Source organism: Arachis stenosperma, chromosome 9 (genome assembly GCF_014773155.1).
Source record: "Arachis stenosperma cultivar V10309 chromosome 9, arast.V10309.gnm1.PFL2, whole genome shotgun sequence".
NCBI lineage: Eukaryota > Viridiplantae > Streptophyta > Magnoliopsida > Fabales > Fabaceae > Arachis > Arachis stenosperma.
The window spans coordinates 160,962,145-160,981,387 of NC_080385.1; the positions used below are offsets into that span (position 1 = coordinate 160,962,145).

Genomic DNA, 19,243 nt, shown 5'->3' on the forward strand with positions numbered 1-19,243 from the left:
AATTATTGAATGGGATGACAAAATGGATCAAGTAAGATATAAATGCATGGGAGTGGGACCCGAAAATTGATCAGTTATTCACTTATTATTATACCTGCATTTAGTCATTTATCACCCTTATTAGTTTATTTTCTTTATAGCAGATATAAAGAGAGTAATAAGTAAAGGGATGAAGTAGAAATTAAAAGGGTATATTAGTACTTCATCATTTGAAGAGTGGGAAGTGTTGGTAGAGAAGTAAGTTAGGTAAACATCTATCGAATGATACGCAAGGTGACACCGTGTTAAAATTATTGCTACAAATAAAAATGAATAAAATTAGCTATATAATTGAGTGTGAGATAGAGATATGTAACATTATTTTTTTTGCATTTTATCCATATATATGTCTTATTTATAGTCATTTAATTTTATACGACGGATTTTAATATAATTATATTACGATGATTATGCAAATGTTGTTTAAATTAAAATTATATATTTTTTAATATTTTAACAATGTTTTTTTAAACAAGATTTTTTAAAAAACATTATTTAATAATAAAAAAAATATTATTTTAATTTTAATAATATTTTTTAAAATACTTAAATATTTTTTATTAGATATTACATGAAAACGTGATATTATATTAATTTGATGTAATAATAATAATAATAATAATAATAATTTCTTTGATTGATGTCTACTATTATCTTATTTATTTCGTAAAAAAAAGTTTTTAAGTATATTGGTATATTAGTGTTTTAGTAATTTTTAACCGTTGATTTTAATTTTATATATATTATATATTTTTTTATAATTAAAATCAGCAATTAAAAATCACTAAAACACTAATATATCAGTATACTTAAAATTTTTCCTATTCAATATGGTCCTATATCTCCTGTTTGCTGTAAAAACTGAAAAGTAAAAACTGAATAGTTGTTTGTCTCTTCCCTGTAGCTTCCTGCACTTCATTCTCTCTTAAATACCACTATACATATTATTATGGTTATGATTTAATTTGCATCTAGCCCAAATTAAAGTTATCATGTTTTTCTCATCTTTCTTTCTTTTATATTTTTAATCTAATTAAAGTGTACTTGTTATCTATCATATGCTTATTGTACAATGTGCATGCATATGCACATACAGAAAGGAAAGTCGGTAACATTAATTGATGACAGGGAATCTACTAAAGTTTTGTTGCAGCCAAAAAGAAGAAATTAATCATGATTAAGAATATGAATAATGAACTCATCAAGATAGAGAAAAAACAATATAACATTTAATTTTAGGCATGTGTCATTTTATACACACATATTAAACACTTGAATTAGGTCTACAACTAAGAGCTGAAGCACCTCTAAACCAATTGCAATTAATGAGCAATGCCTTGGCTAGCAAGATCATCCAAAACTTGCATTATATATTTTACTGGGTGTTTGTTAGTGTGTTTCACTTAATGTTTTGGGGGTGTTAGTTTGATTAAAAATGCCACAAAATGTTGAACAATTTTTTTGTAATTTATTTCTAGTTGTCAATTATACCCTTGTTAAATGAATACTTCACCTTCCACATTCTCATTTTCATGCACTACTTCACACAATATAATTGGGATGCATGGGAGAAGAAACAATATGCACAACCATAAATCAAACAGTCCACTATATATTCTCATTAATTACTCCATCATAATGGGTTTGGTTTTCCATTTTGACACTCTCATCTGGTAACTTCTAATATACATCCTTGCTTGAGTAGATATTTGGATGTTAATTGAAATGTTATTGAGAACTAAATGTGATTTTGTGTTTTTTTAAAAACGAAAAATTTAGAGTTTGATCTTTGTTATTTTTTTAAAAAAAAATTAGCATAAAACAAATAAAAAATTATATAAAAATTAAACTAAATTTAAAATAGACTCTTACTTATAAAGTCATGTTAAATATATAATTGTTCATGTGTTTTTTCTTTAAGTCACTACTAGAAATAGGGCTTTTTCGAACAAAAATTTCAAACGAAATTTATTCCGTCTGAATGATTTTTTCATTTCGGATAAATTTGAGACAAATGTTGAACAATTTTTAGTGGAGATATTGAAATAATATATTCTGTCCTAAATTTGTCTAAATTTTGTCCCAAATTTTGGCGCCAAATTTTTTTTAGATGGCGCCAAAATTTTCATACAGATTAGCAACACATTTTGGACAAAAACTATAATTCGTCCGTATTCCATCTGAATATGCGCAATAACTTCAGACAGATTTGGGACGCATTTTGAAAAATGTTAATTTTATCCCAAATTTGTCTATAATTAGTCTTAAATGCTTTTACTATAACTAACCCTTCGAAATAGACAAAAATTTTTTCCACAAATTTGAGGCAAAATAGCATCATTTGTAAATTCCGTTATTTATAAAAAAATTTTAAAATTTAATATAAAAATATTATTTATATTTTAAATTAGTCTATGATTTGTCCCAAATATTTTTACTATTCTAAAATAAAGTTTTTTTCCCTAAAATAACCTTAATTATATATAACTTATAAAAAGGTACCTTTTTGTTTGCACCTTTCAACTCCAAAACTTCTTGATCAAAATATGAAATAATCATCATACCAATTAACATCTTATTCATTATTATACATATTTTTTTAAAATTGGATTAATAGGTACGTTAGAATATGCAGGCTTTTTTATATAAATAAGTAAATAAAAAAAATTAATTCTCATAATACGCATGAAGAGAAAGCTTTACAAAAATGCGCAGGGCCATTGTTCACAAAGCACCGCGAAATGGATTTAGTGTCATCATCTCAGGAGAGGCCCACACGAATTGGAACTTCTGGTGGGGGAAGCCATTTTGTGCCTGGCGCCAACGAAATGGATACTTTTGGTGGGGTTACCATGAAATTTAGTTGGTTTATTTTTAAAATATATTTTTAAATATTTTAAAAATAAAAAATCATTTAATTTTTTATTAAGTTAATAATTTATTTTTATATAATATCAAATATGAAATAAATTACAATCTTAAAATAATTAATTGAATCATTATAGATCAACCATTAAAATATAAGACTAGTAAATTAATCTATTATTCACCATAACTCTTTTAATTCAGGTAGTACGTACTCAGTATTAAATAAAAAAATTTAACAAATATACTTATTTAATCCTAAATTTTAGAACTAAATTGACTATATTAGTTTTTTTTCTATCATTATATATTATGTTTGACTTTTTTTTAGTTAAACTTGAGAGACTCTATCTTTTTATTTTTTTTATATACTCTATCTTCTTTTTTTTTTATTTTTTTATTTTTTTATTTTTATTATATTTAATATTAAATTTCTCATACAAATTTTTATATACCATCTTATATTTGATTTTGATTTTTTTTAGTTACCTCATATTATTTTTTAATTTATTCTTTTAATTATTTACGTTATAATAATTCAAATTTTAATTTTTTAACAAATTTAAGATAAAGTGTATCAAAGAATTACATATGTAAAAATCTTAAAAATAAATTAGAAGAGTGCTAAGGGTCAGCAGATTTTGTGATTTGTAGTCATCAATTAGCCATCAGTAGTGTTTTTAATGGTGTGAGATTACATTTAATGGTGGACAATTACTCATTTTTCCTTTAATGATTAAATGCTGGCCAAATTTTAATAAAAGTGCTGGCTCCTAGACTTTCTCAATAAATTATATCCAATCTTCTAAAAAAATAGTAAAAATAAAATATAATAAAAAAATCACGGAAAATAAAAAAGTCATATACTTTTTCATAAGATTGTAGTATATTAAAAATTTAAAAAAATACAAATAAATACATTTCTTAGTGGACTTTTTCATACTATTCATTTTGATTTTCATCCTCATTGTTCTCGTCGTCGTCCTCGTCTTCATTCTCATCCTCATCCATATCTTCGTCTTCATCCCCAAGTGGCTCATCATCATCATCATCATCATCATCATCATCATCATCATCTTCTTCTTCTTCTTCTTCTTCTTCTTCTTCTTCTTATCTTGTACTATTGGTATCCAGTAAATCAACAACAATATCAATATCATTTGAGATATGATTGTTAGATTGATTTGTGCCATCTTCTTGATATGCAAAATCCTCCGTTGTTTCAATCTCAATCTCACCTCTTGCTTTAGTCTTGAATACAAACCACCATTCTGCTTTTTTCTTGGTGTTGCTCATTGGATGAGGTGCAAAATATACTTGAATTGCTTTATGTGCAATGATAAATGGATCATATTTACCATATCGTCGATTCTTTCGAATCTGTATGATTCCATACTCTTTGTTTACCTTTGTTCCTTTGCCAATCGTGGGATCAAACCATTCGCATTTAAATAGTACAACTCTTTTTAGTGGTAGCCCAGTATACTCAAATTGGATAATTTCATTAAGCAGGCCATAGAAATCATTTTCATATTCACCATAACCTGTGCCTTTGACACATATTCCATAATTTTGAGTTGACTTTTCACTTGAGTGAGATCTTGTGTGAAACTTGAAGCCATTGACTTTGTAAATAGGCCAACATTTAACAATTCTCAAAGGACCCCATGCCAAGGAATGAATATTCAAATCTGTCACATTATTTAAAGGATCATGAACCTATATTAAATAAGAACCAATAAGTTAGAATATAATATGTCATCTACCAAAAATTGTGTGTGCAATAAGACTATCATATCATGTTGACTTACATAATTTTTAAACTATTCTGCAAAATCCGCTTCAATAAATTGATCAACTTGTTCATCACTTAAAGTAATATGATCTTGGCATATGAAATCCACAAAGATCCTATAGTACATGAATTTCAAATAAATTAAAATTATTAATATAAAAAAATATTATTAATAGTAAGAATATATATAGGAAGATAAATACTCACTCAATATATGGCTTAATTTCATCACAGTTTATTAGTATATGATTCATGGCTGCACTGAATTCTTTGTCATCTAAATAACGAGTTTTGCATTCACCAGCCAAACAACCAGGCAAATTAAAAATAGACAAATTTTGCTCAATTGAATCATCACCTTCATCATTTTGCTTTGCATCGATGCTAGTTTGGTTAAAATAGTACTCACAAAAGTAAGAAATCTCCTCAATTAGGTATGATTCAACGATAAATCCTTCAACATGTGCTTTGTTCTTGACCTTTTTTTTAAGATGATGGAGAAACCTATCATGAAAAAATTTATAACAAAAATCAAATAACAAATTGACTTAATAAAACAGTAAAAAGAAATTTGAGAGTAAATATAGAGGTGTGAATAAGGTACCTCTCAAAAGGATACATCCATCTATATTGCACAGGACCACCAAGCAATGCTTCAAATGGCAAATGAATAGGTAGATGTTCCATTGAGTCAAAAAATCCAGGAGGAAAAATACGTTCTAGCTTGCATAGCACAATTGGAATATTTTCTTCTAGCTTATTTAGAACATCTTCTCGTAACGATGTTGAGCACAAATCTCGAAAGAATTGACTTAACTCTGTTATTGGCTTCCAGATCTGCTCTGGCAATGAACTAAAAGCAATTGGCAGTAAACGTTCCATAAATATATGACAATCATGACTTTTCATTCCATATAACTTGCCCTCTATCATGTCAACACATCTCCCTAAATTTGAAACATACCCATCAGGCATCCTTAACTCTTTCACCCATTCACATATTGCCCTCTTTTGCTGGAGGGTAAATGTGTAGTTTGCTTTGGGTTTTATAATTTTACCTCCACTTTGTTTTGGCAGTTCTAAATTTTTTCGCTTGCAGTATAATGACAGATCCATTCTAGCCTTTGCATTATCTTTAGTCTTCTCTTTGATGTCCATGACAGTATTGAATATATTATCAAATACATTCTTCTCAATATGCATTACATCAAGGTTATGACGGATTAAATTATGACGCCAATAAGGCAAATCCCAAAATATGCTTCTTTTGGTCCAATTATGCGTACTTCCATATCCTTCTATCTCAAGTTGCTCAACATCACTTATCTTATCATAATTCTGAACTATATACCATATTTGCTCTCCAGTCAATCTTGGCGGAGGTTCTGATCTCTCAATTCTATTCTTATAGAATGCATCCTTGTTTCTTCTAAACATGTGATTATTTGGCAAGAATTGTCTGTGGCAGTCAAACCATGATGGCTTTCTCCCATTTTTTAATTGGAATGCCTTGGTTCGTTCCATACAGTATGGACATGCTAGCCTGTCTGCTGTCATCCATCCAGACAACATTCCATATGCAGGAAAATCATTAATAGTCCACAACAATGCAGCTCGCATTACAAAATTTGACTTGGAATGAATATCATAAGTTAAAACGCCATCTTCCCATAGTAGTTTTAGCTCATCAATCAAGGGCTGCAGGTATACATCAATCCTGGTTTTAGGATTACGAGGACCAGGAATAATCATGGATAAAAACATGTAAGGAGTTTTCATGCACATAGAAGGAGGCAGGTTATACGGAGTGACAATTATTGGCCATATCAAAATACTTCCATGCTTTTGAATCCGATGGATGCTCAAGAACTCCTTTAAACTCGTGATCAAAATGCCATCGCATGTGAGATGCTGTGTTCATTGAAGCATAAAGTCTTCTTAAACGAGGTATAAGCGGTAAATAGTGCATTCGTTTCAAAGGCACTTGTTTACCCTTTTTACCTATCTTGTACCTTGGAGAATGACAAAATTTACATTCCTTTCTTGGTATATCATCCTTCTTGTAATACAGCATACAACCATTAATGCAACAATCAATTTTATTGCTTTCCATGCCAAGTTTCGATACTAGCTTCTTTGCTTCATAAAAATTGGAGACAAGTAAGTTATCCTTAGGAATCACTTCTTTCATAGCTTTCACGAAATCATCAAAGATTTGTTGAGATACATTCCCTTTAGCTTTTATACTCAACATTTTAACTGCCATTGATAATTCTGAATGACTAACACATCCCTCAAATAATGGGCGCTGAGCAGACTGTAATAAATCATAAAATTTTTTAGCTTCTGCATTCGAAGGCTCTTCCATGTATTCTTCAAATTGACTCATTAATTCTGGTCCAGCAGCATCAACCACCATAGATTCATATGAATTTCTTATTGGCACACTAACATGCGGAGAAGAACATGTGCCTTCTTGGTTATCATGATCTACATTCAAATGCAATGGACTCTCTCCATGTGAATCCCAACACCAGTATCTTGGCATGAAACCATATTTATATAAATCTAGTAAAACTTCATCCGGAGTTGAGAAAATTTTATTTTTATGTTTGTTGCAAGGACATCTAAGTAGACTGCCTTCAAGTACAAATTGAGGTTGTTTTGTAACTGTATCAATAAATTGTCGAACACCATTGATAAATTCCTGTCGTAATCCTCCTCGGTTAGGCAAATTTCTATTATACATCCACTTTCGATGATCTGGAATTTCCATATCTACATAGAAAGTATATAATAGTTTTCATAATCAATAATTGAGTATAAAACTAAAATTCTATAAATTCTAAAGAATTAAAAAAATTGAGTATAAAACTAAAATTAAATTAAATAAATATAAAATAATTCAGTTGTGTTTGTATATAATATATAGAATAATTAGCACATAAATTTTCAAATGAATACACTAGCATGGTGGCATTCCTTATCCTTGCCTATTAAGAAGACATGGGTTCGAAACCCATTTAATGTCTTATACATAATGACAAAAAATTAAATATTATTTTAAAATAATACTAGTTAGTTATTTTTTATTCCCTTTCTTCCTCCTTTTTTTATTCTCTTTCTATCTTCTCTTCAATCGCAGTTAGTTACTATCATATATTAGTTCATAATTATTACACTCAAAAGTGAATACTAATACGTAAAAATAAAAATAAAAAATATTTTTTTAACTCAATAAAAAATAAAAATAATACTAGTATATATATACACAAAAAAAATTGAATTTTGATTTCTTATAGCATTTATAACCAAACCATATAATAATTTTGATCTATGAAAACTTTTATATATGTTTCCCTTTGTTTGCAAAATATATATATCTTAGTAAAGTTTTTTGTATGACAATAATATAACTAGCATCACCGTAACATCGAGATGCATATAATTAAATCGTTTTAATAAGTAGAGATTTTTCATGAACCTTTAAATTTAATCTAAAAATTTATTGGTTAAATTAATTATGAAGCTTTTTGAGATAATATTTATCACATATAGATTTTTAAATACAAACATAAAGCACCTATAAAGTGATGCTGAGAAGAAGAAAACGATATATCTAATACGTTATGTATATATGAATCAATTCATCATCGCGATAAAGTTTTGTTTAGACACAAATTTATATTTGACATTAATTTAATGGAGAATATTAGAGAATTAAAATTTCTGTTTAATATAAAAAATACAAAAATTAGATAGTAAATAGTATTATTTTATAAATATAAGATTAAAACATTAAAAAAATGTTGACCACTTAAAAGTTTTTTTTTCAATTTTTTTATTAAAATTTAAAAAATGTTCTATCCGTTAACATTTTAAAAAATATGAAAAAATAAATTGTGTCACGCATACAAGAATTATATAAATACTATAAAGAAACTAGAGAAAAATTACTTATTTAAGAGTCTCTGGTACGCGTTGTAAGATGGATTAAGGACTTATGAGTGTTGGATTGTCTGACTGGAATGACGGGGTGGGTACTTGACAAGGACACTCCAATGCTCAAGTAAGAATGGATTTATGAAGTATATGTGTGTGTGGAATGAAGAACGTAACTGAAGAATCTCTGACTTTCCTTTATATAATTCGAGACAGTTATCTTATCTTATTTATCTTATATATTACTGTAAAAGGGATATTTAATTTCAAAATTTGATTTTGTTAAATATTTATCTTTAAATATTATTATATAACAAAAATTAAAAAATATAATTTAATTTAAACATTTTAAAATTAATATTAAATATAATTTTTTTAAATATCTATCTTTTAGATAACAATATTTCATAACTTATTGAATATATTTTCGTCGTAATCTTATTCATGTTTAATTTGTTAGTGAAAATTAGATATAATTTTAATTTTAAAATTTGTTATATATAGTTATTCAAAGTCACTAATTTATTTTGCGCCAAAAAATTAAAACTTTACTTAGAACCGCCTTTTAGTTTCAGGGGATTTTAGTTTTTGAGTGCCTTCTCCCATGTATCACATCTAGGTTACCTTGTCAAAAATCCAACTTTCTTTATCAGAACTCTCAATTTTTGCTTCAAGGTCAGTTACGTTCTTGATCTCCTCCCTCCTACTCCGTGCTCCCCCGCTCGTGCTTCGCGCTTCTTCTGCGTGCTCTGCCTCCCGTCTGTGGTCGCCGCTGGTGCTTCGCGCTCGCCGCTACAACCCTCACACTCTCAGGCCTTCAAACCTCTGGTCTCAGACATCCACCATTCCAGCCTCCAATCCCGCACCTCAGACCACCTCCACCATCGTGACTCGCGCTTCAGGTAACAGCTTTCAATCGCAAACAACTGCTCTGCCTCCTGCATGTGGGTGCCTCCGCCGGTCTCAGAACCTGAACCCCCGCCAGCCTCATACACCACACCTGAGGCGACCTCCACCCTCTAGCTTCGCTGGATTGCCCTTGTTTTCTTCTTCTCTCTTTGCGTGCTCTGCCACTGCCAGGTTCTAATTTTTGTGAGTAGTGATTGTTACTCAGCTTTGTTTATCAAAAATTTCTTTTCTTCATTGTTAATTTCCTTTCTTCATTGTTTATTGTTAATTTCCTTTCTTCATTGCTAATTTTTGTGCATCCCACAGCTTGAGTTGGTTTTTTTTTTCCTTTATTTATGCATATTTTTCCTGTTGTTAATGTCAATTTTTCCTTTAATTAGTACAATCCTTTTACCTTTCATCCTTAGAATAATTCTCCTTAATTTTCGACAGCAAGCATTGCAGTCAACATTGATTCTCAAAATCATGCAACAATACTGCAAATATAAAAACATGGACTAAAATTAAAATCTATAAAATTATGCTTGAGGAATATGATCAATCAGCTCTTGATATACATTTGTGTATGTGAATAGAATAGAAAAAAAACTTACCTTTCCAGTCATGGGGTGGAATTGATAGTACCCAGGATGTAGTTTTATTTTGAGTAAGCCAAAAGGCATATAAATAGAAAAGAAGTTTTTAACAGCTTTGAGAATATGCATGTTCATACCATTTATCTTGTTTCAAACAATAAGATATTATTATATGTTTTTTCATTTTGGAATCTGATTCTTTAATTTGTTGTTGTTTTATGATTTAGTGTGTTTTTTACTTGTAGAAGTGTTTATAGGCAAAACATAACAAATAATTAATAGAAATTGTAGAAGTGGTGCCTGTGGTCTGGTTTTCAAACATAGTTTACATGATGTTTTATGAGATTTACTATAGTTTTGATATATAAGGATATATTTTTTAGCCTACCTTATGTAGATTGTTTTGATACATAATGACAATGAAGTATTTGTGTGTGGTAATGGTAGTGTTTAAGTAAATGAAAGAGTGTGAATGATGATGAAGTGTTTGTGTGTGATCAGATTTCTCTAAAAATAGATATGATGATATGATAAATGATTTTAAATTGTTAGCATTCTAACTGTATATCATTTTCGTATTCCTAATTTGAGTTACAATAATCAATACTCAATACTTCATTGAATTTAGAATGTCAAGTAGGTTGGTGGCTGAACTAGAGGTCTAATTTCTTTCATTTTGAAAACAAGTTGTAATTACTAGTCTAGTATCCATAATGGTAGAAAACTAAAAAACTTATAAATAGGTCATAATTAATTTATATATAATTTAGTTTGATATTGTAATTTGAAGCCACCGAGGTTCAGATGTGCTATGAATGTGATTTGATGACATTTTGTACTATTAGCATAATATTCAAAATGCTACTAAATGAAGAAAAAAATTGAATTAAGAAAATGCTCCTATAAAAAGAAAGAAATTGAATAAGAAAGAATTAATAGGATACGAAAGAACTAAAAAAAAATTATTAGATAAGAGAAAAATAAAAAGAGAGATAATTTAAATTATTAATTTCATACTTACCAATTATATTATTATATTATCTCTATTTATATTATCTCCCACTTCCATATACTTCTTGGGGGAACCTTGCACGCAGTGAGTTGTAGAGTAAGCTTTTTCTTCATTAGTTAATCTGTTTTGCTTTCACTCTGTTGCACGCCAAATACAACTGATATTTGATTTTCTACTTTTTAATTAAATGGCACTATATGGAATTGCTGGTAACTTAGCTTGGTCTGCTCCCTTTTCTGCATATAATATATGTGTATATGTATATGTATGCCGACATAAATTTTGTTTATTCTTATTGATTGCTATTATCTTAAAGGAAAAATGCATATTTTTCATATATGTGTATATCACTATTATGGCGCTTAGATTCCACTGATAATATGCAGATGCTACCAATTCTCTATATACTAATTAATTACTCTTATTTTATATATATAGGTCCCGTGCCTTCAGCTATTATTGATTAAGAAATACTTAGTATATAGTCCAATCAAAATGTTTATAATTATTTATCAATTTATGACCCTTTTTTTAGCATTCTCAACGTTTTCTGTTAATCAAAAGCCATGCTATTTCTTCTTTTTTTTTTTCTGGGGTGATGAGTTATATGATTTGCACATGGTCCCAAGATTGTTAAAGAATTCAATTTACAGATATTACATGTGGTGATGGCTCATTATTATACAGTAGATAGTAGATATTATAAACATATTATATAAGGCTTCTCCATAAGTATAAATTTTTCTTCTTGTAGATTGAATAGAATCATCCACTGTAGCTATGGATAACAGTAGCGATGTTCCAGCACGTGTTCAGGTTTGTGTAGGATCTACTACTAACTATAATGTAATTACTAGTATTTTCTATTTTCACCTTTCACATAATCTGCCCCTTTCACACATATAGTATTATCCTTGTTATGAATTTTTTAAAATGCTCATGTGTACATATATATTAGTAGTTTAGTACTAAAGCATAGTAGCACTTTATCTTACCTCCTAGTTGATTATTTTGGCAGTTAAGTATTATTTTACGTTGTTATTTTTTTAATTCTTTTGATGATGTACATGTTACTAAAATTTAACTGCAATGTCTTACTAATCAAATAAATCTTTGTTGTTTTAGATGTCAGGTTCTAAAAAAAATAAAAAACACTTGTCAATTAAAGTACAAAAGACTGGTAATAAAAAGGTGATTAGTGAACACAAAACTAAGTTTTCACACTCTAAGCCTACAAAATCACGAGCTCCAGTTCCTTCACATGTATCTAAAAAGCCTTCAGCATTACCACCCTCTTCTTCCCAGCCACCACAAAAATTCAAGAGAAATTTACTATCTTCCCATGCCGATCATACACCATCACCATCACCATCACCAGCTGAATCACCATACTGTTCACCTGTCCAACCTCAGTCATTTGATAATGCTCCTAATAATGAACGAAATTTACATCATGCTCACTCATCGGATAAAAATCATCACGATGAATCTCTTGCTCAAGAAGGTGAACTTGTCACTCAAGAAGGGCTCTTGAAAATAGAGCCTTTTGGCAATGAGTAAGTACAACAATCAGTTTTCTATTTTAACATTCTCTCTATATTGTTTTTATTGTGAATACATGTGCAATTACTCATTATTTGAACTTCTTATAGGTTTAATCCATGTACTGCTGTTCGTCATGTAACAAATGCCATTAAAAGCAAATTTTCAGAATTCTGCCCTTCCTGGAGACATGCTAGTGAGCAAATGCGAGATTTGTGGTTTACTGAATTTAAAGTAAGTATTTATTATCATTTTTTTGTTATTTTGATATTATACATAGTGGGTAATTCAATGTATATGTTTGTTTTCTTTTATAGAAAAATTGTATGTGGGAACCTCAACACAATGCAAGAATTCGTCAAATTTTTGAGATTAAAGGGAGTGATCGATTAAGATCATTGATGAATCAGGAGAGACGCAATTATTCAAAAGACCCTAACCATGTACCAAAATATATTCCTGAACCCGTTTGGCGTCAACTATTACATTATTTTGCTACAGATTCGAAATTTAAGAACTGGTCAGCAGCAAATACTGTGAATCGAGCATCAAATGATGGAAGTTCCATGCATACTGGTGGTTCCATATCTATGGGTGAACATGCACGCAGAATGGTAAGATAAAAAATAGTTTATTTATAGTCTTGTTCTTATTATTTTTGCAATGTTTTCTTATTCTTTTTTCTTTCCTATCGATTAAAACTGTTATATTATAGGAGAAAGCTACGGGAGTAAAACCTTCTCTAGAGGAGGTTTATACTAAATGCCACACCAAAAAAGACAAAAGTTGGATTGATGAAAGATCTGAGAAAGTCATTGTATGTGATGCTAATTTGTTCTTCTTTTTGTTTTTTTAAACTGCTAATTTTCACTATATGTTAGTATTTGTTCATGACATATTTAGTTGCGATTAACATGAATTGATTTTGTAGGGTGAATTCAAAAAGCGAAAGACAGAACTTTCTCAAGTAACTTTATCCTTGGATAATGAGGAAGATGTTGAGGCATCTAAGGAAAGCCTAGATATACCAGATGATTATACTGTTTGGAATGAAGTTGTGACAAAGGGAAAAAAGAAAGCTGCTTTTGGCTTAGGCTCTTTTGGTTTAGATCTCTCTTCAAAGTTGGATTCCAGAAATTGTTCAGAGACATCTAAAGACAATCTAAATATTGAGCAAGAACTTCACATGTGGAAAGAAAAAGCAAAGGAGCAAGAAATGATCAATGAAGAGCAAAAGGTTAAGTTGAAAGATGCTGAGCACAAGTTAAAAGATCAAGGACGTCAACTAAAAGTTCAACAGAAAAGAATTGGTTCTACTGAAAAGACAATTCATGCTTTGTATAAAAAGTTGAATCTCCCACTTCCTTCAACCTTGTCTGATCCTACGGAAGATGAGCTTTGGACAGGCTCTAGTGATGATAACATGAGTGATTGATATTTGGAGTATATGTTTCTTCTGATTTAGATTAAGAAATTTTTAGGTGAATTAGTTAGTACGTTTTATTTTATTCATGATATTTGACCTTTTTAAAGGCTTTTTTTGTTTTAGTTTAAGTATTTTTTTTTCTGATTTTAGTTTGATTACATTTATGGACAAAAGTATTTTAATAATAAATAATTTTTTAACTCTTTTATGGTAATTAACTTTTTCATGATTTTATTATGTGTTTATAATTTCGATGATGTAATATGAAAAAAATGATTATGATGGTCTTAATATAGAAAGCAAATCGAATATAATTTATTTTCTAAAATATTTATCTATTAAATAGCAAATTATTTTGTATGAAAATTATTTGAAATATTATATTAAATTTGTAGAAAATTTGTGCGAAAATAATTTTTGGTTTTGTATGAAATTTGCTTCAAATACGTAAATTCTTTTAAATTAAATTTGTCTGAAATTTAATTGAAGAAAAATATTTGATTTGTCTAAAATTTGTTTGAAAAAAATTTGTTATATTTGACTAAATTCGTTAGAAATTTGTCTGAAATAAAGTATATTTTTTGTTTGAAATTTGTTTGAAATACGTTGTTTTTATGCTAGCTAATCTGTCTGAAATTCGTCTAAAATACATCATAATAGTTAGAAATCTAGCAGATAAATACCTATTCGAAATCTGTCACAAAATCGTCTGAAAAAAATTTCGGACGAAATTTCAGACAAAATTTAAATTAGCAACAAGGCTTTTTGGGACAAAAAAAATTCGTCCCAAATTTGTTTGAAAGAAAAAATTTGTCCATAATTTGTTCGAAATTTATTTCAATTTCGTCTCAAAATTCGTCCGAAAAAGCCCTATTTCTAGTAGTGAGTTTTTGAAAAGAAGTAGTTGAATAATAACATATACAATTGTGTATTGTCATATAAATAAAAATAATTAATTTTTAGATTTTTTATTTAAAAAATTATTTAAATATATAAATATAATTAGATGACTTTATTAAAATACCTTACATAATTATTGTATTAAAATTAAGTTATACCGATCTTTATTATTGTGTGCTTTTAGACTTGACCAAAAGTAAATTATTACTTAGAGGAAGATTTATTATATATGATTTATTAGCGATAAAAAATTATATTGAACCTAAATTATAATGATACATACAAATTAATTAAGAATCTCGTTAGAGAACTAATAGAGTATTTGTACAATATATATAATGGGTTATTTATTTGGCTTAATATAAATTAAAAAATGAATATTCAAAATAAAATATTATTAATTTCTCAAACACAATATATTTATACTATCCAAAATAACCATCTGCATACCAGCTAGGATAATAAATATTTGAAATCGAATATTCTTATACCTCTATTATACACATTGTATAAATACTTCATTGTCTTCTTATATTTTTTTATTAATTAAAAGGCCCCACAATAAATGAGCCAACTTTAAAAGTTTATGATGTGTTTCACTAATTGATGCATTAATTAGATTAGGATACATTACTTTTGCATGTTATTCTTTAACCTTATACGGCGATGAACGACAACTCAGCTACCATAGGTAAAAAAAATTTAGTTAATTAGAAGAAAACTACCATATACTATTACATTTTATCATCTTTAATTTGGAGCACTTTTAACAATTTTGTTTTATTTGTGTGTGTGGGACTCTACTACAAAATTTAATTTTCATCATACAGCTCATAAATAACTTCAATAATTGTCTGCCCATGAATGTCCTTATATTCGCCAACCAAGAAAGAACTAAATTCCTAAACGTTCGATCTGCCTTTGTCTTATAACTAACTAGAACATAGTAGAAGGGGGTGATTATAAGTTTATATATTCTGTGGCGTATTTTGTATTCCTTGCAGTGAAAGAAACCCCTCTTTAATTTCTTATTAAAAGTTCAAATAGTATTTAGAAATATGATGGGATTTAATTTCAGCTTTTTTTCCAACCTATATGTCACTCACCCCGCACTATTGTTAGGAAACACATCCTATTAATTTGACTTGAAGCATCAACATTTATGATAGATATGAAATCATTTTTGTATTTCTGTTCAAAGCTGTTACAAAATAATTTTATAATATTAATGTTTTTATAATTAAAATGTTTAGAAGTTAAATTAACGGTCATAAGTCAATAACCATTTAGTGCATTATCATGGCTATTTACTTTAAGATTGATCATTAAAAATTCTGTAATAAAGAGTTGTTAATTGTGTCATAAAATTACCTTTTTTAAAAGTTGAAATTGATATAAAGAAGCATATAAATTATTATATTTTTAACACATTTTTTAAGCAAAAATTTCAGATCTTTTAGATTTGTTTAAATTTTTATTTAGAATTTTTTTTGTTATTTATCTTGTATTTTTTTTTGGAAGATAACAAATATTAAATTCTAAATTTTTTTAGTTATAAAAAATTTGATATCATATTATTAAATTATTTTTAAAAAAATTTAAATTAATACAAAAAAATATATAAATAATTATATTTTTAAAAAATTAAATAAAATTATTAAAAGAAAAAACAAATAGTATGTAGATTGAGCGAGGTATATTTTTGAATTATGAGTATAAATTACTAAATATATATTTGTATATGATTTGAACGTCAAGTATTTTATACTAAATATCTATATATACATTTTTTTATTTGTGTATATTTTATTTTGGCAAAGAAACAAGAATCGGAAGATATATATTTTTTTGAACAAACGAGCTCAACACAATAAGACGGAACGAAATAAAAGGACTCAGATATCAAAAAACAATAAAAGTAGCCTGAACACAATTCTTAATGTTATCTTTGGTATTGTCATCAACAACAAAAGGGATCCGCACTATTCCACTCTCTATAATTAGTTATAGATTTGTGAAACACCTCTTGTACATACCAACTTCCTTGTTATTAAACAATTGCCTGTTCGTCTCAAGCCAAACGCTTTATATAACTGCAAAAAAACATATGAGCCACTTGTTGCGTCTTTCTTTTAGCCTCCACTGTACTATCATAAACTTTAGTGCCAGTCATATCATCTATCATTTTGATCTCCTCTTCAAAGCGCTGAATTTTTTTGTCTATGTCACCAAATTGCCCTTATGCCATCTCTCCAAAGGCAGCGTTAAAGCTTTCAGCTTTTCTGTGAACTGCAACTCGCCTAGATCCCTCCATTCCTCCTTGACCATTATTGAAAAACCTCATGTGTAAACCAAGAATCTAAACTTCAAAAAGGTCGTGGTCCACCTCTGAATTTGGAATCCTCAACTATAATTGGACAGTGATCTGACAAACCTCTCGGTCCATCTTTTAATCGAATCTCCGAAAACTCCTCAATCCATTCTACACTTAATAGAGCTCTATCGATATGACTGCAAGAGCGACCTTTGAACCGTGTAAATTTTTTATCATTCAACAGTAAGTTCACTAACTGCATATCTTGGACCCAAGCCTTAAAATCTTCTGCAGACACTGTTAATCTGTCTTAACCTTTCCTTTCTTCAATCTATATAGCCTCATCAATGTCTCCCATGTAACATATCGGAACATGACATAACCCAGCTATAAAACTCAGTTCCTCCCATACAACTATTTTATCCACTCTAGTATGAGCACCGTATACTAAACAAAAAGCACAACTGAACTCATATTTCAGGAGGACTCCTTCAACACATAATCATCTCTCCCCTTTGTAATAGTTATTCATCTTAAATAGCATGTCAGTCCACATTAACAACAGACCCCAGACGTGCCTTCCAAACCTACAAACTCCCACCCTACAGCATCACTCCCCAAAATACGCACTATATCAAACTTAGTCACTACTTGCATCTTAGTTTCAACCAAACCTAACATATTCAGTTTTTGCTTTTTTTTTAATTCTTTCACCATACTCGACTTTCCAACACCCTGCAACCTCCTAACATTCTAAGAGTTAAAAATTATTTTAAAACATTATTACACACCTTATTAAGTTTTTTGAGTTTGCACCTTCGTGCCTTTTCTTTCTATTTCGCCAATCTCCTCTTTTGAGTTTGTGCTACATTATGTTCTTGAAGAATTGCCATGATGTTGTCTTCTTCGTTGTACTGCACTGATCCTGATTCAACAGCCAACTCCCACATCCTCCTATTTTCAAGCATATGCTCCTCTCGTTCCAAATCTTTTGTATCCTTGTTTCCCTGGTTTCCAGCGCCGATATCAATGGCAGTCCCGATCTCAGCACTGCCTCCATCAAGGCATGTACCATTCAATGTCATACAGTCTACAGGGGCATCTCTTCCATCGTTGATGAATCTGACTTAAGAATCTGCAGTATTTTTTCGAATTACTGCAAACCTGTCTTCGGCTTCCTCCTTTGGACCCCCGTGCCTGGAAGATTGCAGTCCCACCATCGCCAGCAATAACCGGTTCTCCTCAGACATCGCAGATTCCATGAGAAGGCTCCCCATCGGACGAGACTCGCGCACAGCCTTCACAATCGCAGGTCTGACATGACCCCCACCTCCATTACCCCTTCGCAGCTCGACAATTCGTTGATCTCCTTCGCCACACGGACCAGATGAGACGCTAAGGTTGCGATTGTCTGCTTCAAACTGTTCTTGAGCAGCAGCACTTAACCTAGGAGTGGGAGAAGACATAACTCGACCGAGACAAACCCGACTCGGGTCCACCAGCACCAGCCCGCCGCTTCTCATCACCTCTTCAGCATGCGCTGGGCTTCTTTTGTTGGGGGGTTGGGCCCAATCTTCCTCCATTGGAACAAATGGCACAAAGCTCCTTATTGGGCCAACCAAAGAGTCCATTTTGCTTTTCTTTTTCTTTTTCCAAAAGTCACCTTTATTCAGCCCATCATTATTGTAATCCCAACTAACAGTATTTTTGGATTCAGCATCATTAAATAGCAAATCATTATATCCCTTCAAATCAGTACTTCCCTCTAAATTAGCATCATTTGTTGCCCTTAAGTTTTGAATTTGAATTGAATTGCAATAACTTCATTCATTCAAAATATTCTCAGAAATTACTAATCTACTCTTATCCACTTCTTCCTCCTTTGGTAGTGCCATCATCAACTCAACCACTGGATCTCTGCTTT

General features: G+C 29.7%; 2 protein-coding genes across 2 annotated transcripts; one reads left to right on the forward strand and one right to left on the reverse strand.

The window, feature by feature from the left end:
- Positions 1-4,014: 4,014 nt before the first annotated feature.
- LOC130950348 (uncharacterized) lies at positions 4,015-6,451 on the reverse strand. Its single transcript, XM_057878852.1, has 4 exons — positions 5,304-6,451; positions 4,907-5,203; positions 4,764-4,815; positions 4,015-4,623 (listed from the first exon to the last, which is right to left on the reverse strand). The coding sequence occupies exons 1-4, from the start codon at positions 6,449-6,451 to the stop codon at positions 4,015-4,017; spliced, it is 2,106 nt and encodes a 701-aa protein (XP_057734835.1).
- A 5,466-nt stretch (positions 6,452-11,917) lies between these two features.
- On the forward strand, positions 11,918-14,114 carry LOC130950349 (uncharacterized). The gene is made up of 6 exons (XM_057878853.1): positions 11,918-11,953; positions 12,263-12,693; positions 12,790-12,913; positions 12,997-13,293; positions 13,395-13,496; positions 13,611-14,114. Exons 1-6 carry the CDS (start codon positions 11,918-11,920, stop codon positions 14,112-14,114), a joined length of 1,494 nt encoding a protein of 497 aa, XP_057734836.1.
- Positions 14,115-19,243: the final 5,129 nt, after the last annotated feature.